Here is a 26,909-nt window from a genome sequence, read left to right on the forward strand (position 1 = left end):
TGTCTGTTTTTTGTGATTGCAATACTTAAAGAGAAAAAGTTATCAATTCAAAAGTTAATGCTTCACAAGCTCTGTCAAAGTTCATCCGAAAGGATTTTGATGGTACTGAAAGCCACGTCTACTCCTTCCACACAAACATTCCCACAACTATTCCCACAATGATGAAACCACTTGCGAGGTCAAAGAATGAAGGTTTAGGGGCAGCTTCTGAGTGTACCTCACATATGTCAAAAGTAATAGCCAGTATTTGATTCATTGGGGTGGCCTGTGACAGGAAAAAAACAACAACAAACAAAACGTAAGCATACACTAGCTGTTATTGTCAGAAAAAGCTATTCTTTAAATAAAATAAACACACTAATAGTTCCCTTGTGCCAGAAGAGACCAGGGTCTTGTTAATTGCATCACAAGCATTGAAAATCAAACTGCAAGATTCAATGTGACCAAAATTAGCCATAATTTAACTGCACACAATCACATGATTTAAACTATTTTACGACACCTGTACAAAAACAAGACATCAAAAAGGCACAATAATATGCTTAAAAATGACAAATGTGACTTCAATAAAATGCGCCGTAAAACATCACCTATTCCGATTCCACAATGCTCCACAATATCTTTTTGTATGACGCGCCAACGACATACAAACGACAAATTATAAAATGCTGAGAACAGCTTCCATTGGATCATTTAAAACCTTAAAACTCTTAATTTGGTTTACTCGTGTCTCAAAGCACCAGTGTATTTTTAACTGAACACATTTTATTTTGGACTAAAAAAATGTATCTTTTTTTTTCATTTGCATTTACTCAAAGCGTTTTGTTTTAGTCTTGTGCCTGTGCTTTGTTTGCCCTCTCCCCTAAAGATTGACACACATGGTCTGGCTCAACCCAAAATTGGAAAATCTTGGTTTTTTTTCAGGCATTCCTTTGTTTTTTATGTTGATCAAATATTCAAGGAGTTTTAAAAGGTGTGTATTAAATTCATTTATTATTTGCTGTACTTGCGTTTGCTTCATATCGTCTGTGAACAATGCTCTGTAAATCTCCCTAAGTTTGAGTTTCATTCCAATGTTCGTAAATTACCAGCGTGACACTGTCATGATCTGGTTGGCGACCAACAGGGGGCGCTGTCAGCCCCGCCTGCACCTGCAAAGGTGCTGGTCGTTCCAATCAGATTGCCGACCAACGGGTAGCGACGTCAGCCCTGCCTGCAGCCTCGCAGGTGCTGGTCGTTTTAATCACTGACACTTAAAAGGACACCCGGCACGACCATCGGGTGTCGGTTCATTGTTTGCTGTTTGTTGCATGCATTGTGTATGCTGTGCATGTGTTTGTTTAACCTTGGCGGACTTTTACTTTTGGTCTTCTTTTGCTACTTTGTATTGTTTTTCCATTCAGATAATTTTGATGTTTTACATTTTGTTCCTGCTGACTTTATTTTAATACAATTTCTCAAATACAACCTCCTGCTCCCTCCTGCCTGCTTTTTGGGATCCGCACCCGCCATCACCACCTCGCAAACCGTGACAGACTCAGGAAGTTAAGGGCTAAATTCCTTGAGAATGAGACCCAACTGATAAGAGATAAGGGCAACCTTGAAGGGAGAATGTGTCTCTCTCGACGGGTGTTTAATTAGGACGGAATGAAAACCAGTTTCTAAGAGTTGAAGACTTGATGGCTGCAGACTGCTTGACACTATATCCTTGAATTTGCACTCTTTTCATCTGAATGACTACTGCAAAAAAAGTGCCTTAACTGAGGAATAAATGCACTAGTCTCCAAGTCAATTACGTAGTTGTTTCATTCGAGTTGCATTCTCAATGCAGTGTCTAATACTATCTTAAAACCAGGCTCCTGTCTGCTGTTACTAGGTAGAAGCTGAAGTTGTTGCGCTCTCCACTATGGTAAGGGAGATACGGTGTTGTGGGATCCAGAAAAAAACCACAAGACAAGCAGTGCGATACGTCTTGACTCAACAGTGGTTTACTTCGAATGCCCAGATGTAATGCAAACGTATGCGCACAACAATTTCCTGTCCAACGATCTAAATCGGTCCGACACGTAACACTAACCGAAGCAGGCGTTCCTTGTTTAAATAAACATTTTCGATATATATCATTTGTAAACCAATAGAACTACGCGAATGTAACCAAAATATGAAATAAGATACTTTACAACCTGTCACATACTCCCCCTCAAAATAGATGTTGTCCCCAACATACGTACTAGTAAATACATAAATGCTCTGGACGACATGCCCAAAACAATTACGCACAGTAATATGAACTGCATCCAAATATGAACTATAATAATGAACAGTTTACAGACTGGAACTCTTTTCATACATTCTGTTTACATTATAACAATCAACAGTTCACAGACTGGAACTCCTTTCATACATTCCGTTTTAATTATACACATCAGGGCTCATCGGGTCTTCTTGTTTCCATCTCACTGTGCTATCAAACGGAAGTGTCGATTAACCATCTCTGTAGTACTCCGTGGCATAATAGGGGTGAGCACCATACATCCAAGGCATTGTCTGTTCACCATAACAAGGTACTGTCCCTACATTGTAACAAGATGGCGTACCAAGGCTATCATACGTGAATACCTTGGGTCTCCTGTGTTCTCGTCGTGGCCGTTGATTTCCCCCAATATCAGGATTACTGGGGGGTGGCTGGGGAAAAGGGGGACACACCGTCCCAGGTGAATCATTTTCCGGACCAATGTTGCCCTCCTGAGGCTCCCGGCTCTGTCCCCGGCAGTTCATTCCCCAGTTGATTGTCATCATGGTGGGTTGTCTCCACGAAGCTCACGTCCCGCAGTTCTGGTGAGTCTGGTCGGGTGCTCTGGCGATGCCACACTGGATAATACTCATCCTCCTCATCATCCTCTTCCGGATCCATTTCCGGCATCTTGTCAGGGGATGAGTAGGAGGAAGTGGACTTTTCCACCCACCCCTGCGCTATCAAGTCCTGTAAATAGTATTTCACCTCTCTGTACAGTGGCTTTGGGACAGACATATATGTCTTTGAAACAGGATCAGTGTCTTTTAACAAAATGTCCATTTGTAGGTTTTCCACACACCCTATGTCGTCGTCCGTTTTTGAAAATGATGCTGATTCCTCTCTCACCATCTGCTGAACGGTCTTTCTTTTATCTTCGTCCAGATGAGAAAGGTCAATTGGGGGGTCCCACTGCTCACTGAGAGGGATGGTGGTATCCTGGACATGGACCTCATTGACAACCGCTGAAGGAAGGTCTCTTTTAAATATGTTCGCTGGGTAGACAGACCCTACTGACTGCAGTGTACCAATAATAGTCTTTACTGGAAACCTGATGTCATGGTTAGTAGGGTTCTGGACACTAACGACTATCCTAGGGATAGAACCTGCCTTTACTGAGACCAACGAGTCACAAAACTCGAGGCCATCTGGCCACTGTGGGTTTTCACATGGCTCAAAAATCAATGTAACATCTTCCTTAAAGGGCTTAGCCTGTACTTTGCATGGAATAAGAAGTGAGCTATGCCTAGCTATAGTGAATCTCTCATTTGTTGTTTTTACACGGTACTCATGCGCTTGTCCCACACTAACTGCTTTTATGAAAGTGGCAGCTTTATTGCGCTTAAGGTGGGGAAAAGCTAGTCTAACCGATTTCAAGAGCTTTTCTGTATCCCCTGTTTGTGTCTCATTAGAGAGGCTATCTAACACAAGACGCTCAATGACATTAAACCCTATGATAGGACACTGTTGCTGGTCACCTTTTAGTACTAAAACTGGTACAAGTAGCCCTGGATCATTAGCACCAAGAACTACGCGAATGTAACCAAAATATGAAATAAGATACTTTACAACCTGTCACAAAGTCTCTCAGCCAGTGATGAGAATGAGTCCTCTATGAATATTCAAGCAATTTTGCTCTGTTGGGACTTGTGTTTGCCTCACAGCAAATGGAAATCTGTCCATTTCCTCCTTCCATCCTGTGCAATTTCAGTCCCGTGTCTTTAGCAATTTTCTCAAACACGAGCTGATGACCAATCTATTAATGGTCGCTAATGAAAATCGAGATGCCACTGAATGCTGTATTACTCCTCCAGTCATGGAGGAAAACGCAGGATGCATTTAGCTGTCTTGTAGTGGCACTAAGTACACTTGGCGAGTCACGGGAAAGTGACCGATTGTCATTCCGATGCACGTGGGGGCTCTTTCATGTTTGAGAAATCACAAGAGCGTGTAGCATCCACCCACTTGATTAAAGAATCAGTGTCCAATCTCCTGGATTTCACCCCTTGACCTTCATGCCAAAGCCCTGTTAAATAAATCTGTGAATTGTTCGACTCTACCTTCCTGTTAAATGCCTTATTGACTCGAGTACGCTTTGTGTGTTGTTTTAATTCGTGTGTCGAAAGGACTGTTGAGAGTGGGTGTTAATAGAGTTGTTCAAGCATTTGTACAGATAAAAATGCACCGTGTCATGATTTTGAATTTGAGATGGTGATCTCATGTCGTTCTAACATTTCAGCACTCATGTTTCAGCAGGAATCTTAATGGCCGAGCAGCATGAAGCGTTGTTCTCATCATATAAGAACTGAATGAATCTTGATGTGCTGCCTAATCTTTTGTTCCTCCTGTCTTCTGTAAATTTCAACCCGAACAGCCACAACCATAAATTACACTCGGAGCAGAAGGAGCTCAGGCAGAAAAGCATGATTTGCTGTCTAATATATATGCAGACATCTTACATTTATTGAGATACGCCAGAAGGGCCACAACATAACTAACGTGTTAAGTAGAATACAGCCATTTGCCTTGACTGAGTTATGAACATAGCACGCAAAAATGTATGTCTGTTTATATACTAGATGACTCACCAGCGCATGGCGGGTCAGGTACTTGCAAAAATGTAAAAAAAACAAACAAAACAAAACAATGTGTTGCTTTAAAATGAAAAAAATAAAACATATGCTGGTGCTCATTATTAATTTTGACCAGCATACATGTGCATGAGCATGGCCTGTTCTATCCAAATCCAATTTGTTGAAATGGTATTTTCAAACGGGCATTCGAAGTCCCACATTTGTGTATGGCAAATATATGATTTAGATTAGATTCGCCTATACTAGATTAGATTAGCCTTTATTATTCTCACTGTGGAGAAATGTACATTTCACAGCAGCAAAGTTATGAAAGTGAGAGGATGGGAAAAGAAGTAAATACACAAAATACAGGAACTGCTATAAAGGCAGCCACTCTTGAAGTTAAAAAATAAAAACATAAATAAATAATCTGACACAACACAAAAAACACAAATAGTCATTAAAGTTGTAATTAAGACAACAAACGTTGACTACAACAAAACAGAATCATAATCAGAAAACCTTTAATAGTCCCTGAATGGGGAAAGATGCAAATGTGTTTGTATGTCGAATTAAGTGCCTCCCTTTAAATAGACGTTCATTTTACAATCGACACTTGGCACACCTGCCCACTATATTGTCAACATGAATACTCTGAAAAGGCTAATCAAACAACATATAAAGTATAACAAAAGGGTCCAGAACTCAACAATATACGTCATTGCATACAAGATGAATAATTGGAATTAAGTCGATTAAAAAAAAAAATATTATTATTATTAACTAATGGCTTGCATTTATAACAGCGCACAAATCAAGTACATGAAGCACAACATTTGAACAAAACGTAATACAGATGCGAAAGCTCAGCATTTTTATTTTTCTTCATTTCTCCTAATGATGAATTGAGGAAAGTAAGAGCAACTCTGAGGGAACACAAACATGACCCCTTTGACCTAAAAGGTGGACTGTGTTGACAGCCCCCATTGAGGCGAGCACTTGGCAAACAAGCAAGCCACATGGAAAAGTCGTTTAAGTAACTACAGTAAATGAATTTGCCCAGTGCCGCTAAATATAAATGTTGTCGAGCTGTCTGCTTACAAAAATGCTCAGGAGGAATCCACATGGCTGATTATTCAATCTTTATCCCTCTGAAAAACGCAGCATGCTTGACATTCCACTTCCCTTGTTCCATCACTAAATCTGACAGATTCTGAAAACACAATGTAAAATGCTTTTACATCTTGTCACACAAGGTTGCTGAACAATTGCAATCTGCTTTATTTCACTTGAGATGGGTGGTGGGTTGGGAGCTTTGTGTCTTTTATTGTTTGGGCCCTGTGGAACGAGCCTTTGCCCAGAAGTGTAGGTGTTGCAGTTATTCTACTTCCCATGTGGCCGGAATATCACTTGTGCTTCACGAGAAAAGCTTGTGTCAATGTTGGCTGTCAGAACATAGGTTACAGGCATGCTGTTTAAGAAAGAGTGATCACTTCTATTAACAGCAAAGAAGGTCCAATTGAATAAATGAAGGGTGAGGGCAGAGGCAGTACATGGCTCTTTACTGATAAAAGGAGGGCGGAGAGAATTGAGCAAAGAGTCAGCCAGCACAGACAGAAGGGGATAGAAGTAGAAATAATGAAATCAAAGATATTAGATATGCTACCTTGTTGTCCAGTGAGAAATACCTTTTTCACTTGCTGCGAGCCTGCGATAATAATCTCTTGTTTCCGCTTTCCTGCCCTTATTGGCTGTAACAGATGGCGGAAAGAGGGAAAATATCAACAGATATATGGAGTTGTACAATGTGTGCTTGCTTGCATTATTTTCTTTATGGATTTGATCAGTGAATATTTTTATGGGAGGATAAAAGTCAAGGCATGGATTATTTACAATTCAATGCTGTTTAGGATTCTGCTCATGAACCAGTGAAGGCCATTTTATAGATTTATAGTCTCTGCCTCCCTCTAGAGGGAGAGCGTGAGAGTCAAACATCATAAAAATCTCCAATCGTGCTCGGGAGAACGTTTTTATAGCTGCATGTTGCTGATTAAACGTGACCTTTAATTAACATTAGCTGAAATCTCAGCGTCCACCCAGGGCTATTTGAAAAATTAAGTCCCTGTGGTCTCTTTACTGCGAATGTCAATGCGTTTCAAAGGGTCAATAATTAAATTTGTCTAATTTCCATGAGCGGGAATGCTTGTTCATTTATGCAAGCTACAACTTTTTATATGCAGCTGTGCTTGGACAGCCTCTGTGACAAATGACCCTTTATTGCTGAGTTGCGTAGGAGGATGTCCACCGACAACCTACCGCATTAATAAAAAGGCTTGTGGTTGGCACCAAAAAACTTGGCAGCACCATAATTGACTCGTAGGCTGAGCCTGGCGTAACCATTTGCAAATGCAAATCAGAAAGATAAAATAAATCCGCAGTTATCTGGATAATTTCGTTTTGTTCCTTGAGAGCATGTCGTGCTGCTATTTCTGGCACATATCTCCAGCGCTTTTAAATACTGTATCTCTGTTTGACACATGATCACATAATTTCTCAAGCGCTTTATCATGTTTGTAAAGGCTTTAATAAATGTGCAGGTTGTACATATCAGGCCTTTTATTTTTGAGCCTTTTGTATAATATAGCTCATGTAGGCAATACAATACAATATATTGATTTATATAGCGCTTAAATGCGAAATTTTTGTACTGTCAAAAGGTTAGACCACAGTAAATAATTTGAGTTATTGTGGATGTGTTTGTGTTTGTATTTGTATGTGTTTGTGTGTGTGTGTTACTTCCGGGTTGAGTGAACGCTGGCGCATGTCGCTGCCGCTGATCACCCGCAGAAAAACTGACAGTAAAGTGTCCTTGAGAGTTTTGAAAGGCGCTTATGCATAAAATGTATTTTTTTTTTCACAACGGTTGATCTTTAATTGAAAAACAAAACAAACAAGAATCAAATAAAGTATGCATTTGAGAGTATAGTGACTTGTGACACTGTAGTATGAATTTTCTGTATCAACATGAAAACCCCTTTTAGAATATTAGCACTTCTGAGCAACATTTTTTTTGTGTTGTATTTTTGTTGTTTTTGTTTCTGTCATGATCTGGTTGGCGACCAACGGGGGGCGCTGTCGGCTGGTCGTCCCGATCAGATTGGCGACCAACGGGTAGCTACGTCAGCCCTGCCGACAGCCTCGCAGGTGCTGGTCGTTATAATCACTGTCACTTAAAAGGACACCCAGCACGACCATCCGTTGTCGGTTCATTGTTTGCTGCTTGTTTGCTGCATGCATTGTGTATGTGTTTGTTTAACCTTGGCGGACTTTTACTTTTGGTCTTCTTTTGCAACTTTGTATTTTTTCCATTCAGATGATTTTGATGTTTTACTTTTTGTTCCTGCTGACTTTATTTTAATACAATTTGTCAAACAACCTCCTGCTCCCTCCTGCCTGCTTTTTGGGATCCGCACCCGCCATCACCACCTCGCAAACCGTGACAGTTTCCATATTTTGCCACAAGAGTCTGCTCTTCTTCACAAAGTTAGACTTGTATGTGACCTTAAAAGTTCAAGCATTCATGATACCCTCTGACAAACAACTATTTCAGGGTGTTCCCTGACTCCTGTCCAAAGATGGATGGATGGTTGGAAATGCTGTAAATGTATATATGATAATATTTAGCTGTGACCAAAAAACTCGATCATCAAAATGATTGCTATGGCATCATGTACCTTGTAATCATACAGTGCTGTTTTATAACACAACAAACTACACCCACTCTAATAATAATTAGCGTTGTCATATGCAATGGTGGCTGCGGTGGATTACCGGTATGTTTTATTGCATTTATTATTATACCTGTGTTGTAAGTGGTAGTGGTGGAGTTGGGTGTTGGACCGCAATATCATTCAACAAGTAACATTCACTCCGTTGACAAACTAATGAGGAATTTCTTTTTTTTTTCAGACAAAAAAATAATACTATGTGACATCTACATGGGCATCAAACTCACAACCCCTCACAGATAAAGTTATTGGAAATAATCGTGTTTTGCTATAACCATGGTAAACACAGCTGTTTAAGATCATAAATCTACCACAACTGTCTTTGTCCATGTGGCCCGGGCTCCACATAACTTTCGCAAAATGTGTTTAGGTAATTTCACTAAATTCAATACAAAAAGAAAACTCAGCTTGACAAGCCTGGCTGCGCAAGGCTACCACCATGTCTCCATGCAGACTTTTTTGGATTGGACTCGTTACCATCGGAGACAAGAGCCACTCAGCCAAAGGAAATGTCGTCAATTTTAACGGTAACTCTGTTTAAATGTTCTTGGATGTGGGCAGTGGAATTCAGTGCCCCATATTGCATGTGACTTGCACAAGCACCCACTGCACATGTTATACCTTTCCTCCTTGGAAAGATTTTGGATTTACCTAGTCTCGAATAAAATTATAGATAGGTACTTAACATTTTATTTCTGTTTGTATACGAACTGCATCTTGGTTTACGTAAATTCAGATGCTTTTCTCTTCGGATGAGCTAACACTAGAATTGCACTGAAAAAGTTTCTGAAAAAAAACAGAACATTAGTTTCCATACTTTCTTCACAGATTACGTAGCTTATTATTATTATCGTTATTATTATTATTATCGTTAGCCACTGAGGTCAAAATGAGTCACATCCATTCAATAACACAGATGTTCATCCTGAAAACGTGTCACGCATGTCTGCTGAGTATTTAACATATTGATGGAGCATGCACAGTGGGCTATAAAATACTTTGTCAGGTACTAAAAAGAGATTTAAGAGACTTTGTGCACGCTTTAATTATTGAGGTTGCAGGCTAAAATCTCCTGTCTATAAAGTCACAGGCTAAGCTTGAATAAAACTAAAGTATTTCGTGTTGCCTTCACCAGAGCAATGATGAATTTGTAGTCTTTTATGTTTCTATCTAGGAAATTAAGTTAATTTTTGCTTTACAACTAAAAATAAAGGCAGCAAAACTGAACTGCATAAAAAACAAACAGAAATAAATGAAAACAATTTAGTTTTAGGGACCATCTGGATGACATTTTTACATAATGCCGCATGACTAAAGTCGTCTGACTATTTATGAATCTACCAATCATCGGACTCTGTGTCAATTTTACACACACAACCAGTCCCATGTGTTCATTTTCCCCCTGTTCATACTACATACTTTTTTAAATCATTGAGGAACAGACAATACGAAGACAAACAAAACCGTCCTTGAAGCACATTATAATAAAGCTCCTGGGCACACCCAGTAAGATGACATGGCTATGGCACTCCACTCCAGTTTCTTTTCTGTGTAAGGTCTTGATGAGTGACCTCTTGTTGATTAAAGTGTTTTTTTCTGCCCAACCTAGCTTGCACAACTCTTAAATAACAATTGGGATCCATTGCTTGTATCTGGAGACTCCTTGAGAATTGTAGGTTCTGATGCAGATGGCAAAGAATGCTTGGGGAGTGTACACTAACTTCCAGTGGCACTGTTGGACCAAAGTAATAAGACTGGAATTAGGAGATGATGTGCTAAAATATATAGTTTTGCTCATGGCCATTGAGATGGTGTTTTTCAACTTTACAGTGGCCCAATGGGCCACATTCTGGTTCTCAATCACATCAACCGCCCGATCTTCTTTCTCTACTTCAGTCTCTCTCATGTCTTTCTCTACACATCACACCTTCCAACATCATGATACAGCATTGATGATGGCATGCTGGTGGAGGACAGAAGAGGATAAAAATAGACCCACTGCAAACTGCTGGTTGTCATGGTTCACAAACAACACATTGACATTGTGGGATACAGTAGCTGTATGGTGCTGTGTTCATGTGCTCTTATTTGCGTCAGTTGCCCAGCAACAGTCACCTAATGGTCAACAAGGACAACGGAAAGGAAGTGAATGACAAACAAAAAGCCGCGATCTGGATGTGTCATGTCAGAGACCTCACAGCTCCACGTTGCAACATGTGAGCAGACCTGTTGGAAATGCTCTGTGACATTTACAGTACTTCTGCTTCAGTATGAAATATGGCATTACAAGAATGACATCTTGCTCATTATGTGCCGTCATCTTTCAAGAAGGGAGCTGACTAAACAACTCAAGAATTTGCAGTTTGACTCAAAAAACACAGAACCACAGAGTGCTGCAGAATCCAAAGTTGTCGTGTCAACATGGCTTCTTCAAGATTTACAGTCTTTAATTTGGTAAGAGGACATGAACAAGTAACCTTGGTTAAACCTTTTTTCTTTTCCAAAACAAGAAACGTTGTTTGGATGATATAGAGTAGGGATTACAGGGGATCGTTGGAACAAAGGCATCGTTCGAACATTGTCAGTTTGACCAATCAGAAATGAGCTGTGGTGATGTCCGCAATAGAGTTTATGTTCTTTTACAAATTTAGTTCACTGTTGCAGTTGAAAAGTGGCTGTTCCGTAGCCATAATTCTTCAGGTGAGAAAGTAAAAACGTTCATGACAATTAATTGCATAGTTTCCCATATGTTGTTATTTCTTTCACTTACATAGGTTTAAGCATTGATGTCTCAACTATAATGAATGTGCTTCATTAGTGCCGTGATGTTTAATTTTTTTAGAGGCACGCAACGTGGCACGTGATGGGTGAAAAATAAATTAAATAAAAGTAAAAGACAATTACCAAAAAAAAATCTATCAAACTATCTATTCAGCTAACTCTCATTCTCCCTATATATATATATATATATATATATATATATTGTGTAACTCACTTCTCTTCAGTGGCAATCAGAAATTTCTCCATAAACTCCAACTTGTCCAAAATTCTTCAGCCCGGAAACGTCACTATAACCCCCTCCTCTCACCACATCACCCCTGTCCTCCAGCAGCTCCACTGACTCCCTGTTAAACAACAGATCGAATTCAAAACTTCACCTCTATGTGCCCTCTGCCCGTCTCACCACGATGGGATGCTGAGCTTTCAACCGCTCTGCTCCCAAAATCTGGAATTCACTTCCGCCCAACATCCGTAATATTGACTCCCTCCCTACTTTCAAATCCCACCTCAAAACCCATCTATTTAAAATTGCATTCATGGTCTCGTTCAATCAGCTATTTTATTATTTATCATTTTACTTATTTTACTTTTGGTTGTATTGTTTTGTGCTTTGTTTTTGTTGTAAGTCGCTCGTAATTAAATGTATTATTATTATTATTATTATTATTATTATTATTATTATTATTATTATTATTATTATTATTATTATTATTATTATTATTATTATTATTCGTAGTAGTAGTAGTAGTAGTAGTAGTAGTAGTAGTAGTAGTAGTATATATGCACTGTAAATTGAGAAATGTTTTTCAAATCTAACGTAAATATATGGTTAGCTTTGGCAGAGGCTTTTCAAACTGCTCTTAACAGGGGCTAATTGTGATATTTGATACTGTGATTCCTCATAACTTTTGATATCTCACTACCACAGGAAGTGGGCCCATAGAGCCAACACCTTAAGCAAGGATGCTACATTTCTCCTCCTCGTCATGCTGCTGGGCAATCAGACCCTGTCGGGGGCTTGCCCTTCCTCTACGTTCCTACACCCGGTACAACTCAAACAGTATTTAATTTTGCTCAAATTCACTCTCCCGTTGACTGTCAGAAAAAAAAGAAACATATCAGACATTTTGTGGTGAGGATAACTCATACTTTTATGCACAAAGAAATTGTGAATTGAAAAGAGTAAGATATGATTAATTTTGAAAGTGGCTTAAAAGAAGACAAAGTATATAGACTCTTATTTTTCAAAGTACCGACTGCATCTCATTCTGCATTTTTCGTCTACCAGTCATGGCTCACTCCTGGGAAACAACATGACTGGTTTGGCTAAAAGCCTGCTGCAGGCTTCCGTCTTTCATGTCACCTAACTGGACAGTTTCCACCAATATAATGATGTTAGCAGGCTGAGCTCTAACAAGACAGTGCAGAATATCCGATGTTTATTCTTTGTCTGGTGCATTACCATAGAGACAGGTGAGATGTGATGTAATTATTTTCCTGGACATTGAAACCACTTCATCATTTTGTCTGTTTTTGTTGGAAATCTTGTTGGAAATCAGCACAAAATCCATTTTAAATTTGGAAAATGATGATGGGACAATTGCATTGAGAAAATCACGCACGTGGAACATCTTTGGGCCTACAGATATTATTTAACACGTGTTTGATTTCTGTCTTGATTTATCTTCCGATTAAAATACATTATCTAAAGTGTCAGAATTGTAATCAGTAACTTGATGCATGAAGACCAACATGATTATTAATTTGTGTTGCTTAATTGCATTGCCTCTTCAGGAATAGAGGTCAAACTGAGAAAACTACTCTGTAATCGTCATGATCTGGTTGGCGACCAACGGGTGGCGCTGCCGGCCCCGCCTGCACCTGCACAGGTGCTGGTCGTCCCGATCAGTGGCGGACTGCCACGTTCGGATTGGCGACCAACGTGTAGCGACGTCAGCCCTGCCTGCAGTCTCGCAGGTGCTGGTCGTTTTAATCAGTGACACTTAAAAGGACTCCCGGCACGACCATCCGGTGTCGGTTCATTGTTTGTTGCATGCTTTGTCTGCAATCGCATGCATTGTATGCTGTGCATGTGTTTGTTTAACCTTGGCGGACTTTTACACTTGGTTTTCTTTTGATACGTTTTTCTGTTCAGATCATTTTGATGTTTTACATTTTGTTCCTGCTGACCTTTATTTTAATACAATTTGTCAAACAACCTCCTGCTCCCTCCTGCCTGCTTTTTGGGATCCGCACCCACCATCACCACCTTGCAAAACGTGACAGAATGAACCGACCAACCATCGGATACCGCAGGTACAACGGACCCGTCTCATTTCCACCCTGTGCCTGGCAATGCTACGTCCACGTTAGCCCACGCCTCGTCGAGTTTGAATTGCGGCACTTGACGAGCCATATCGTCCATGTCAACGTCCGGCCGAGACCTCCTTCCAGGTGGCCATCCAGGGTGACACTGGGTGTCTGGCAGTGCACGCCCATGTCCAGCCACGGTGTCGTCGTGCATGACGAATTGAGTCGCATCCACAACGAGCCGTGCAACGTCCGCGTCAACGTCAGTCCGAGACCCACTCAACGCTGGATCCCGGAGCGGGTCAGGACTGGTCTCGTTTCCCCGGTGCCGGGCAGTTCACGCCCACGTCGGCGTCCGGCCGAGACCTGGTCCCATACGGCTGTCCGGGGTGCCACTCTGCGCCTGGCAGTTCGACGTCCGCGTTGAGCCATGCGTCGTCGCGTGAACGTGCGAGAGGGATCGCACTCACGCCCACGACGATCCGTGCCGCGTCTTCGTCCACCCCAGGCCGAGTCCCGTTCCAATCAGGCCGCCGCCCATCGTATGCTGGAGAGGCAGCAGTTGCCGTCTCCACCATTGTTCCCTGGCGAGTAGACCTTTTGGGAGACTGTTGGGACTTCTGGAAGCAGCCGCTTGAAGGAGGGGTACTGTCATGATCTGGTTGGCGACCAACGGATGGCGCTGTCGGCCCCGCCTGCACCTGCACAGGTGCTGGTCGTCCCAATCAGTGGCGGACTGCCACGTTCGGATTGGCGACCAACGGGAAGCGACGTCAGCCCTGCCTGCAGCCTCGCAGGTGCTGGTCGTTTTAATCAGTGACACTTAAAAGGACTCCCGGCACGACCATCCGGTGTCGGTTCATTGTTTGTTGCATGCTTAGTCTGCAATCACATGCATTGTATGCTGTGCATGTGTTTGTTTAACCTTGGCGGACTTTTACACTTGGTTTTCTTTTGATACGTTTTTCTGTTCAGATCATTTTGATTTTTTACATTTTGTTCCTGCTGACCTTTATTTTAATACAATTTATCAAACAACCTCCTGCTCCCTCCTGCCTGCTTTTTGGGATCCACACCCGCCATCACCACCTTGAAAAACGTGACAGTAATTAACAGGATAGAGTATTGTTGATTCAGGTATTTTTGTGCCTTCAGCCTGGATCAACTGAATCTTCAACTAGCAAGTCACATTATTCTGACCAACTTCACAACTAATTTGAATTAAGAATTCAGAACTTTGCAAGGGAGCTCTCCTATCCTTCGATTGTAATCTAACCCGTTTGTCCATATGAAGCAGTGCAAACCAGAACCGGTTGCAAATCGCAGGGCACACATAGATGAACAATCATCCATAATCACAATCACACCCAGGGGCATTTAAAGAGTTCAATTAATCTGCCATGTATGTTTTCTGGAACGTGAGATGAAACTGAGGGACCTGGAGAAAATCCACTCAGGCACCGTGAGTACATGCAGAATCCACACGAAAGAATCTACAAACGTGCTAACCAGTCTACACTGCGCCACATCACAATAACATTCAAGTCTGGAAAAAACCAACAGCTAAAACACAAAGAACAAGAACAAACTAAAAAAAATCCCTTTTGACCCATTGATGAAAAGGTTTCTTCAGCCGTCATCTGTCCTTTTTCGAAGGTGTCGGACGTTTCGCTTCTTATCCAAGAAACTTCGTCAGCAAACTAAAGTCTTACTGGTAGTTGGATTGGATTTGCCTTTATTAGTCTCGCAGTGGAGAAATTAGTGGAGGAATAGTTTAGGCCCTATATATATCCTTACTGTCCAGATATATATTTATATCCTTTGCTGACGAAGTTTCTTGGATAAGAAGCGAAACGTCCGACACCTTCAAAGAAGTACAGATGACGGCTGAAGAAAACTTTTCATCGATGAACCACTCCTGTACGACTGAGAGCTTACACAGACCTTTTGACCCGTTGTTAACATCTACTTTTGATATTGAGCAATTAAAGATTTGTCCTTCCAAAAAAAATAGATAATAAAAATCCCCTTCATGCATGCTAGTGATGGATCAAATGCAGAGGAGAGTTGTCATTGATTTGCAATAGGCTGTAAATTATGATATAATGTTTAACTAAAGGTAATGAAAATGACTCTTCTTCATCTGGTGTTGAGGGTAACCAAAGTAAGAGAGGTACATGGTTGAAGAGACACACTGCTCAAAGGCTGGCTCGGAAGAGGGGCTTTGGAAGAATGCTTGCTAAGTGACAGTGATGATGATAGTCATTGAGTAGTGGCTGGGGTAAAGAGATGAAGATGGAAAGGATTCTCCCAATCACTTAAGTCTCTCATTTAGGGACCTGTTGAGTTGCTGAATGATCAGGAGAAGACCATGAGCCGATTATGAACTTTTAGAAATGGGCTTTCTATTCAGCAGTAATCTGCAGTACATATCTCTGCAGCAGAATATTCCCTTCTTCCGTTTTTGCACCCCGCTGTCCCCTGCACAGGTCACTTCTTCGTAGTCTGCTCACAGTCTCTTGCACTCTTACTGGTAGGCAGTGGTATATCAGTCCAGATTGGTTCTCTGGGTGTAGCAACTATTCAATGTGGGTCTTCCCCGTCAAATCTAGCCTTCTGCATATTCTCCAACTGAATTGAGTGCATATTCGCTTATGCTCCGGGGATGAAGGAGAAACAATACATTGCACTTGACGTGTCATTATTGTTACAACAACTTATGGAACACGTAATAATATCTGTATCCTACTGCTGTTTCAAACAGTTTATTATTAAGATTGTTATACATCTTACACAAATTTAGAAAATCAATCGTGTCTTACCTTCATCAGTCTATTACACGCACCATTTAGATCACATCCACTATTGAGAGCATTACTGTCATTTCTTCCTCCAGTACTGGTAAATTAAGTGTAGGCACATGTGGGCCACCATCAGCCTCCATGTGTGCTTCAGTGCAGACGCAGTCTCCACCGAGCCACAGCAGGAACATTTTGGGGCAAAGCTGATCGTCATACAGGCAGTTTAGTGGCCTTTTGGTGAGTGTCAATCAACCTGCACATTTTTGGCACATTGCACCAGCCTCACCACTGCTTTATCCTTGAAATGTGGCTTCCATTTATACAAAATTTCTTGGCCATTCTGTTGACAAATGTGAGTCTTTAATACTTGAAATGAACTATCCTTTGGCCAGTCACAAAGTCTTACCAAGTTCTCTTCTTTGGAAGTGAGTCACTCCTCATTGATCAGGTCACAGCCATTTGGAATTGGACTGACACCTTGGTAACATCAGTCACAAGGTGACATGATTTTTGCTGCGACAAATATAATGATACTTTTAAGAGCAACATTGGGGCTGTGTAAAAGCTAAATCAGTCTAAATTGAAATAATTGTGCCTGGTAATGAGTTGATATGCTTTGACCAACTGTCGCCACCTTGTTCCTAATTGACCTGTCTAAAAGAGAAAACTGTTTAATTCGAGATTCCCAGCACATTAATAATGAAAAGGAAAAAAATACCCCTATTGTGCTCTTTATGTACGGTGTTACATTACGGTGACACATTTGAATTTCCTACAAGTCATAAAATGTATCAAACATTTCAGTGCTTTGAGGGTCCTTCATTTTGCACCTCCTCATATGAGACAATAACATATTTGGTAGCCAAAGGATAAACTGTACATACAGTTTGCTTTTTCTTTGGATTTTGTGACACTCATTTCAACCGGTTAAGCCAGTGAGAAGGGATGCCAAAGACTTTATCAAAAGAAATGGATCAATAATTTCGCTGTACACCTTTGATAATAACAATTATACATTTCATTTATAAAGGGATGCTCAGACACTTGAGGGAAAAACAACGACAACAAAGAAAGCAGATCATGAAACAGACAACAGAAATGCAAGAAAAGCCATTTTGATCAGGTGGGTTTCATGGGGGATTTGAAGTTATCTAAATGACTTGCTCCTTGCTGAACTTGTTTCTGAACTTTTTATCCTCATACAACTGAGTAACTGCTGAACATTCCTACCGCCTATCCTATACTGTGGTGGCAACACAGAGTATGGCTTATGTTACCATGACTACAAAGGGTGGCCCAAGGAAATTGTGATGAGGTGACTTGTACAAACCCCGATTCCAATGAAGGACATTGTGTAAACTGTTAAAAAAACAGCTAAACACTACTGATTTGATTTTTTTTTTAAACAGCACTTGCAATGACCAATACAGCACACTACACACAAGATATATACCCCAAACTCAGTGCCTATCAAGGTGTATAAACTTTAGATCTATCTGCTCACTGCATTGCGGTTACAAACTTTTTTCTTTGTTTTTTTTTATTAATTACTTAGGAGACACATATAAACATTCTACACAATCTATGGCTCAGACACACTCAAATAAAAAAATACATATTGAACATGTTTAACATTGCTCACCCTTGAAGGATTTCTGAGTAGAATAGGGAGGGGGAAAATGTGTTTTGACACACCCAACTTAATAAAATCTTTCAAAAATATTCACAATTGGACATTGAATGAGCATCCATGAAGGAAATAAGATCACATTTGGAGTGATTGTGAATATTTGTGGTGGGCCTCATCAACAATGATGAGAAGACAGCCTACAGGGACGAGGTCAGCCGCCTGGCCACGTGGTGCAAGGACAACGATCTCTGTCTGAATGTGGAGAAGATGAAGGAGATTGTTGTGGACTTCAAGAGAGTGCACCCCAAGCATGCTCCACTAACCATCGACGGTGCTGTAGTGGAGAGAGTGAGCAGTACCAAATTCCTGGGAGTGCACATTTCTGAAGACCTGTCCTGCAGCCACAACATGGCATCACTGGCCAAGAGATCCCACCAGCGCCTGCACTTCCTCCGCAAGCTCAGAAGAGCTGGAGCCCCGACCCCCATCACGACCTCCTCCTACCGCTGTACCATCGAGAGCATCCTGACCAGCGGTATCACCATGTGGTATGGCACCTGCAACGTGTCCTGCCGTAAGACTCTGCAGCGCATTGTGAGGACAGCGGAGAAGATCATCGGTGTCTCTCTCCCCCCCTTCAGGACATTTACAACACCCGCCTTTTTTCTTTTGCTGTCGATCCCACCCACCCCTCCCACAGCCTCTTCAGCCTGCTGCCATCGGGTAGGAGACTGCGGAGTCTCTGAGCCAAGATGTCAGGCTCAAAGACAGTTTCTGCCACCAGGCAGTCAGGAGACTCAACTCCCTCCCAGCCCTGCCCCCCCCCCTGCCCCTTTCCACTGCCACACTCATCGAACTCTGAGTACACACTACGCGCTGTACTATCATCCTGAACTCGTTTTTTCTCGTTTTTTTCTGCAAGACCTCACTTCAACCCTTTTTTTGTTTGCTTGTTTTTGCATTACTACATTACGTCACTTTACATACAACACTACCTCACTTTACATACGTCACTACCTCACTTTACATATGACACTACCTCACTTTACATTCAGAAATTACATGTATTGTCTGTTGTCAATTGTCTGTATTTTTGAGCCACATTATAAGTGCCTTGCATGCTGGGTCCAAGAGGACATTAATTTCATATGTGCTGTATTTCATGCATATTAGCATATTTGACAATAAAGCTGACTTTGACTATTTATTCTACATCAGGTCCCCAAACATAAAGCCAACGTGAACCTATTACCAAGTACATTTTCTCTATAACATGTAACATATAAAATATAACATCTATAATATACTATAATCTATAGACTCTCGAACAAGAGAAAAAAATATAGAAGACCAAGAAATATCTAGATGTACATACCCTCATATAAAAGATTTGTTGCACATTAGTGTCATTTCACTCCACTCAATTACACAAGCAGTGTAATCAGTCAATCCAATTATTTTCCAACTCTTCTCTCCTTGAATAATTTGGCCTGCCGCCAGAAAGGCTGATTAAACACACCGGGGCCTTGTCAGCAGCAATCGTGGGCGTGCTCCCATGACAGCTGAGTCAAATGATGACCTCAGAGAAGGACAATGATCAACAAACAAACTATACTCTTCAAAAGACCAAGACCTTAAATTAAATTATGAATTTAATTTTGCTAAAAGAATGCAACCATTCCAGTTTGTACTTTGCCTCTCACCCTATGTCAATGAGGATAGGCTCCAGCACCATATTGATACTGATGAGAATAAGCATAATGGAAGGTACACGGATGAAACAATGATAGTACATTTGAATCAGTGGTGGCTTGAGAGAGAAACACAGAGAGAGAGAGAGAGAGAGAGAGAGAGAGAGAGAGAGAGAGAGGGGGGGGGGGGGGGGGGAGATAGATAGATAGATAGAGAGGGAGAGACAGAGAGACAGACAGAGAGAGAGACAGAGAGACAGACAGAGAGAGAGACAGAGAGAGAGACAGAGAGACAGAGAGAGAGACAGAGAGAGAGACAGAGAGAGAGACAGAGAGAGAGACAGAGAGACAGAGAGACAGAGAGAGAGACAGAGAGACAGAGAGACAGAGAGACAGACAGAGAGACAGAGAGACAGAGAGACAGACAGAGAGAGAGACAGAGAGAGAGACAGAGAGACAGAGAGAGAGACAGAGAGAGAGACAGAGAGAGAGACAGAGAGAGAGACAGAGAGAGAGACAGAGAGAGAGACAGAGAGACAGAGAGAGAGACAGAGAGAGAGACAGAGAGAGAGAGAGAGACAGAGAGAGAGACAGAGAGAGAGACAGAGAGACAGAGAGAGAGACAGAGAGACAGAGAGAGAGACAGAGAGAGAGAGACAGAGAGACAGACAGAGAGACAGAGAGACAGAGAGACAGACAGAGAGACAGAGAGACAGACAGAGAGACAGAGAGACAGACAGAGAGACAGAGAGACAGAGAGACAGACAGAGAGACAGAGAGACAGAGAGACAGAGAGACAGAGAGACAGACAGAGAGACAGAGAGACAGAGAGACAGAGAGACAGAGAGACAGAGAGAGAGACAGAGAGAGAGACAGAGAGACAGAGAGACAGAGAGAGAGACAGAGAGAGAGACAGAGAGAGAGAGAGACAGAGAGAGAGAGAGAGAGAGAGAGAGAGACAGAGAGAGAGAGAGAGAGAGACAGAGAGACAGACAGAGAGACAGAGAGACAGAGAGACAGAGAGAGAGACAGAGAGACAGAGAGACAGAGAGAGAGAAAGAGAGAAAGAGAGTTTTTTTTTTTCACTTGAGTAGTCTACCAGACATGAATTCCACCACATCATGTGCGCAGCTTTATTGTGTGTGTGAGTGTGTGTGTGTTGGTGTGTGTGTGTGTGTGTGTGTGAACAAAAGAATGACAGTCACAATAGGTTTAGCATAAAAGGTTAGTGGCTGCATTCATTTAAGAGTAATGGTAGTGGTCCTCCGTGTCGAAAGAGCAGGGTAGTATGGCAAGTCATGGGGTAGACCATTTGGAGACTTGGACTGTAACTTGAAGCCAAAGATAATGAGATTGAGAGAGAGAGAGAGAGAGAGAGAGAGAGAGAGAGAGAGAGAGAGAGAGAGAGAGAGAGAGAGAGAGAGAGAGAGAGAGAGAGAGAGAGAGAGAGAGAGAGACGGAGAGAGTGGGAGACTACCGCCACAGTGCCCAAGAGAAAGTTAGTAGGAGGGGGCAGGAAGCTTTGAAAAAGTTTGCGATGGTGATGTCAGCTAAGTTCAGAAAGTAAACAGAGTTCCATCCTGCAGCATGCTGTCTGCGGAACATGGACTACAGCTGGGGCGAACCGATGGGGGTTCCCACGCAATTCCTGGGACCAGCACAATTATCAGCAGGAGAGCAGGCTGGTTCCTTCTCATTTTCCTCCTCATCTGGATCTTCGTACCTCACGGGAGCTCCTGGCCCAACAGTAAGAGAGCAAGTTTACTTGTATAATTCACTACTTTTCTTCAGTGTGGATCCTTTGTTCTCAAAAAGCCAATATCGTTGTCTTGATCCAGTCTATCTTTACATCCCTGAATAGCACAAAAGCCAGTCTGGAAAACCCAAATCTTCGGAATTTGACACTGTTGATAACAAAGGTGAATTAATTTGTCTATCACCTCTTAGAAAGATGAGATATAGAGTTTAGTATAATCTGGTACATACAGTACATTCATGATTGTGTGAGATTGGTTATCTGGTCTTACATGAACCAAAAAAGTGCCTTTGCGGCACATTCCTTTAATGAGACTGTTTAGACTTGGTACACGTCTTTGTGCAACAATTTCCCCTTGAAAGTCAAAGTGGTTTCACATGATTTCCCCTTTGATGACTTCTCCAGGAGTTCACAAGCAAAGTTTGAATCGATCAAGCTGACTGTCAGATATGCGTGTCCCAAAGTCTCCTCTATCCTGTGACCCCACATTACAAATCTCCAAGCAGTCAAAACACAATAAAGTTTTGTTGGCCAGCGCGTGCGTCTGTGTTCATTGGGAGTCATTGAAAGAGCGCCTTCCCTCTTTAATAGCGTGTTGTCAGCTGAGTCACTCTGGAGAATACAATATGTATTTAATACTCTTGGGTATTTATCTTTTTATTGTTTTTTTTCAATGCAGCAGCGGCAAAGAGAATGTTCTATTCACAATTTTAATGCAAATGTTTACAATGTCCTTCAAGTGAGTGCATGAACAGGGTCATTTACTAACTGCAAAGTGTTGTGTGTGCTTTCCTGTGCTGTATGTCAGCATGAACAGAAGTTAAACAGAACAATTCAACTTTACAGCGGGATCCTTTTAGGATCACCATACAACAGAGAAACGTCAATCCCAGGCACTGCAGCACAACCTAATACAGCATGTTAAACTTTTCATACCTTTATGTGAATAATAAAAAGATATTACTGTACACTTCGTTTGTGGGTTTTCTGACCAAAGGAAGTACATGAGAGAAATGAACAGGATGAGCAGTCGGGCAAGCCCACACTTAGATCTGCAGTGCCCACAATGTTCCCTTGGGAGTTTTCTTGGTCCATGATAGTTAAATCACACTGACCTCAAAATACCAGGCAGCTGCTGCGATGACTACACGAAGGCAACCGTACACTTTCAAATTTGCACGCTGAACATTTTCCATAATATGTCATGGTTAGAATAACCACAATTATGTATTGAGGAAATGGTTTAATTGTATAATGCATAATAATCATAACTGTGTAATGTTCTGAACTTGACCAGGCAGTTTTGAATGAGGTTTTGTTTCAGAATAAATTCTCTCTTCTCGACACACGGCGGTGATGGTGCAAATCAAGTGTAATTCACCCTCAGCCGTAATTACAACCTTGAAAAGCTATGATGCATTACATGATTACATCATTGATGCAAGTGAACTAATTAAAATATTTTTTAATGCATTTTAAGGATGAAGTAAATATCAATTATGCAATTAAAATAAGTGAGTATAAAATTCTATTATGCCTTCAGAATTATACCATAAAAATATAGTCATCTGAAGCTTTCTTTTATTAAAACAAACGCACGCACGCACACACACCTCATAGTGCAGAGGTATCAGGTTCAGTGCCAGCTCTGGACTCCCTGTGTGGAGTTTGCATGTTCGCCATGGGCCTGTACGGGTTTTCTCCAGGTACTCCGGTTGCCTCTCACATTCCAAAACCATGCATGGCAGGCTGATTGAAGACTCCAAATTGCCCCTAGATCTGAGTGTGAGAGTGACTGGTTGTTCCTTTAGGTGGCTGGCAACCGGTTCAGGGTGTCCCCCGCCTAATGCCCAAAGACAGTTGGGATAGACTACGGCACCCTTGCAAACTTTGTGAGTATACAGCGGTTCAGAAAATGCATGGATCGATAGAAAAATACATATAGCTATGGTGTGATTGTGAGTTATTGGTGCTCTCCACTCTCATTGGCGATTGACTGGCAATCAAGTCTTGATGTAATCTGTCTTTTACACAAAGTCAGCTGGCCCCATGATCCTGCGTAGAATGTATTGTACGATAATGTAACTACGGTTTCGCGAGGCAGTGTCGATAATATATTCATAATGATAATAACATTTGCATCATATGAAAAAAAGTACTTCTGTGAATATACTTACTTGGATAGGGCCTAAATAGCTCATGACGGTTTCTGTGGGCAATTTACTCTATTCTTTTGTCAATATTTTGGCCTACAGCTTGTCAACATGTCACTTTGACGTCATCCAGTATCAAATGACTATCTTTTAGTTTCCATGCAAAATCAGACATGGTGGTAAGAAAATGCAAGAAAACGTCAAACGATATGGTCACAGCTGCATATGCCACAGATAGTGAGATGCACAGAGGCATTACTATGCAATTGGGTATCAGTATGGAAATATGCAAATTGCAATTTCATCTCATGTGAAAGCCAACTATTGAACCAGTACAAATCTGTGGGTCAAGCAAATGCAAATTCTGCATCTGGTTCTGAATCCACAATCGCCATTCAAGCCAGTCAATCACGAAAATGTGAACGAGGAGCAAAACAAGTAAAACAAGCGAAAATTTAGTCATTTAGACAGAACGTATCATAACCTCAAAAATATTTTATTTCCATCACTGGGTTGTCGACAGAGCAGCATGGTGCTCAACTGGTCAGTCCGTTCAATCCCAAAAAATTGTCTTTCCTCCATGAAGCATGTTTTCCCAATGCCTGTGTGGGCTTTCTCTGGGTACTCCAGTTTCTTCCCACATAACAAAGCCAAGTGTTGTAGGTTAATGGACCACTTTAAATTATACCTATGTCAGAGTGTGAGGATAAAGGTTTATTTGCCGTTAGAGTGACGTCTTGCAATGGGTTGGCATCTAGTTTAGGGCGTACCACACTTATTGCCCAAAGACAGCTGGAATAGGCTCCAGTGAGTCCACAACCCTCATGAGAATAAACTGATTAAAAAATGGATGGATGGTTGTTGACAACAGAGGTCAGGGTTTAGACTGTTCCACGGCACAAAGTTTTCATTTTCCATGACCACTTCCCAGCTGTGTCAGCAATTATGTCAGTGCTAGATCTAAAGGTGCGTAACTGAGTTGCAGATGCTAATTGTTTTATTTTATCTTTTTTTTTTTTCAAAATTTTCCCTTTTTTTTCATTTTTTTTAATCCAATTGCCAGATGCCACAAAGTCTACACCTGGTGAGGGAGAGAGTGACAATTCCTATTTTTTGTCTTTATCTTACTTTTTCACATGCTTGTATAGAGTAGGGAACAAACAGCACTTCCCCATTTCAAGAAGCCACCACAACATACAATCTACATTCAAGTCGAAGTGGAAACTACCATAATTCCAGTGACAATAAAGTTGCATTTGACTTTGACTAGGGGTTGAACTACACTCCGCTCAAAATACATTGGAAAGGTGTTGCAGATTATTTTATTTTTGCTGTGAACATTTGGGTCTGACATCAAAAGATATGAACATAAAGCCCAGTCTAAGTGGTGAAAAACAACAAAAGCACAGACTCTGCAAAGGAATGTGCGACCTGAGTTTTGATTCTGTCCAATAGATTGTGACTTGAATGCAATTTAACAAATACATTCAGCGTCCAAGTGACTGCACAGTAATAAATATCTGTGCAATGAAACAAAATAAGAAAACCATAAAAATAAACAGCGATGGGTCATGAAATAAAATAATACATTTATCCCAAAACAACATTATTTCCATGGAATTGATTGTTCCATGCATTGTGCTGTATCTTGTCACTGGGGTTGCGGTGAGTGTTAATATGATTTTGGCCAGCTCTGCCATGTTGTTTCTTGTAACATAAATCTTTCGTGTAATTCTTTTTTCAACATTTTTATAGATACTACGATATCTCTTGCAAACTTTGTAGGTTCAGAATCTAACTGTCATGGTTTTGGTGATCATGCTCCACCAGGGTTATACTCCTCAAGTGAAAAAAAGTTACTAATACAATTTGCTGAAAGAAAAATCCTCCCTTGCCCCAAGAAATAATAATTTGACCATTAATAGACCAAAGATCTCAACAAATTGAATGTCTTTATGAGAGCTTGGGTGCTCTTTACTGATGCCAGCAGGCTTCCACATAACTCTGGATTTGTGGTTGCATTGAATAAACCACATAAAAACATCAAACAACAAAAGTATTGACAATTTGGATGTTTTCCAAAAGATCAGTGACGGATATTTCTCCCTACATATCAGAATCAGAAACAGAATCAGAATCAGAATCAGAATCAGAATCAGAATCATCTTTATTGCCAAGTATATAGGACACACAAGGAATTTGTTTCCGGTAGAACACGCTGCACTAGTATCGTCGTCAAAAAAACTGCTAAGTGGCACTATACAGTTCCATTTTGGCTACTGTTGAAGAGTTCAAAGAGTTAATGGCTTGGGGGAAGAAGCTGTTTAAATGTCTGCTGGATTTGGTGCGCATGGATCGGTAGCGCCTGCCTGAGGGGAGTAGCTGGAAAAGGTGGTGGGCAGGGTGCGGCAGGGTATCACATTATAGCTAGCTGTCTGACATTACCTGCAAATTACATATGTAAAAACCACTAGCCTCGGTCATGCAGTTCACTGTCTTTTATCATATTACAAATGTAAAGGAACACATTATAAGAACTCTCCGTTAAATATAGATCATAATCTAATTTGCTCTATGAACTAATTGTGTGGTTTGCTTCAAATAACTTTAAAACCAGTACTTCTTTTTAAACTCTGTGCTCATGTAACATTCCATTTATGTGCACACAATCAAAGGAATCATTCTCGCACAACACAAACTGAAATTCCTCACACAATTGTTTATATGCAAGGGTCTTCTTAAGTCGAGGTGTGAACTTGGATGACCCCCCGCCATGTGCTGTTTTACAAAGCAGCGAGAGTACACTGTCATCATCAGTGGACATGCCAAAACATTATTATAACTACAGCGATCAACTTGTGTTAGTCAAGGCGAAACATTCAACCCTTATTCTCAGTGAGGTGACAGACGTGATGGAGTCTACATCAGCCGCCCTTCAGACTTCATTTATGCAGAATGGCAAAATGCCTTGGATCTCAGATTGTGGAGTCTGCACCTGGCTTCGAAAGAGAGGACAATAGTTCAATGATACAAATTCTTTGATTTCACTTTTCTTTTTGGACATACTACACATTTTCTATATGTACGGAAAAAGTAATGTGATCTTACAATCTCAAAGATTCTTTAACATTTT

General features: G+C 41.1%; 1 protein-coding gene across 2 annotated transcripts in view; it reads left to right on the forward strand.

Annotated features, from left to right (window-relative positions):
* Positions 1-21,352: 21,352 nt before the first annotated feature.
* The window catches only part of pamr1b (peptidase domain containing associated with muscle regeneration 1b), a 38,894-nt gene continuing 33,337 nt past the window's right edge, over positions 21,353-26,909 (forward strand). For both annotated transcript variants that reach the window (XR_016115068.1, XM_088997331.1), the window contains exon 1: positions 21,353-21,614. Coding sequence is in view for 1 of the 2 variants with exons in the window: in XM_088997331.1 (XP_088853457.1) it covers positions 21,455-21,614 (160 nt within the window). In the remaining variant the exon portion in view is untranslated. The remainder of the gene's footprint in view (positions 21,615-26,909) is intronic.

This window comes from Hippocampus bargibanti, linkage group LG05 (assembly GCF_051943395.1).
Source record: "Hippocampus bargibanti isolate YZ-2025 linkage group LG05, ASM5194339v1, whole genome shotgun sequence".
Taxonomy (NCBI): domain Eukaryota; kingdom Metazoa; phylum Chordata; class Actinopteri; order Syngnathiformes; family Syngnathidae; genus Hippocampus; species Hippocampus bargibanti.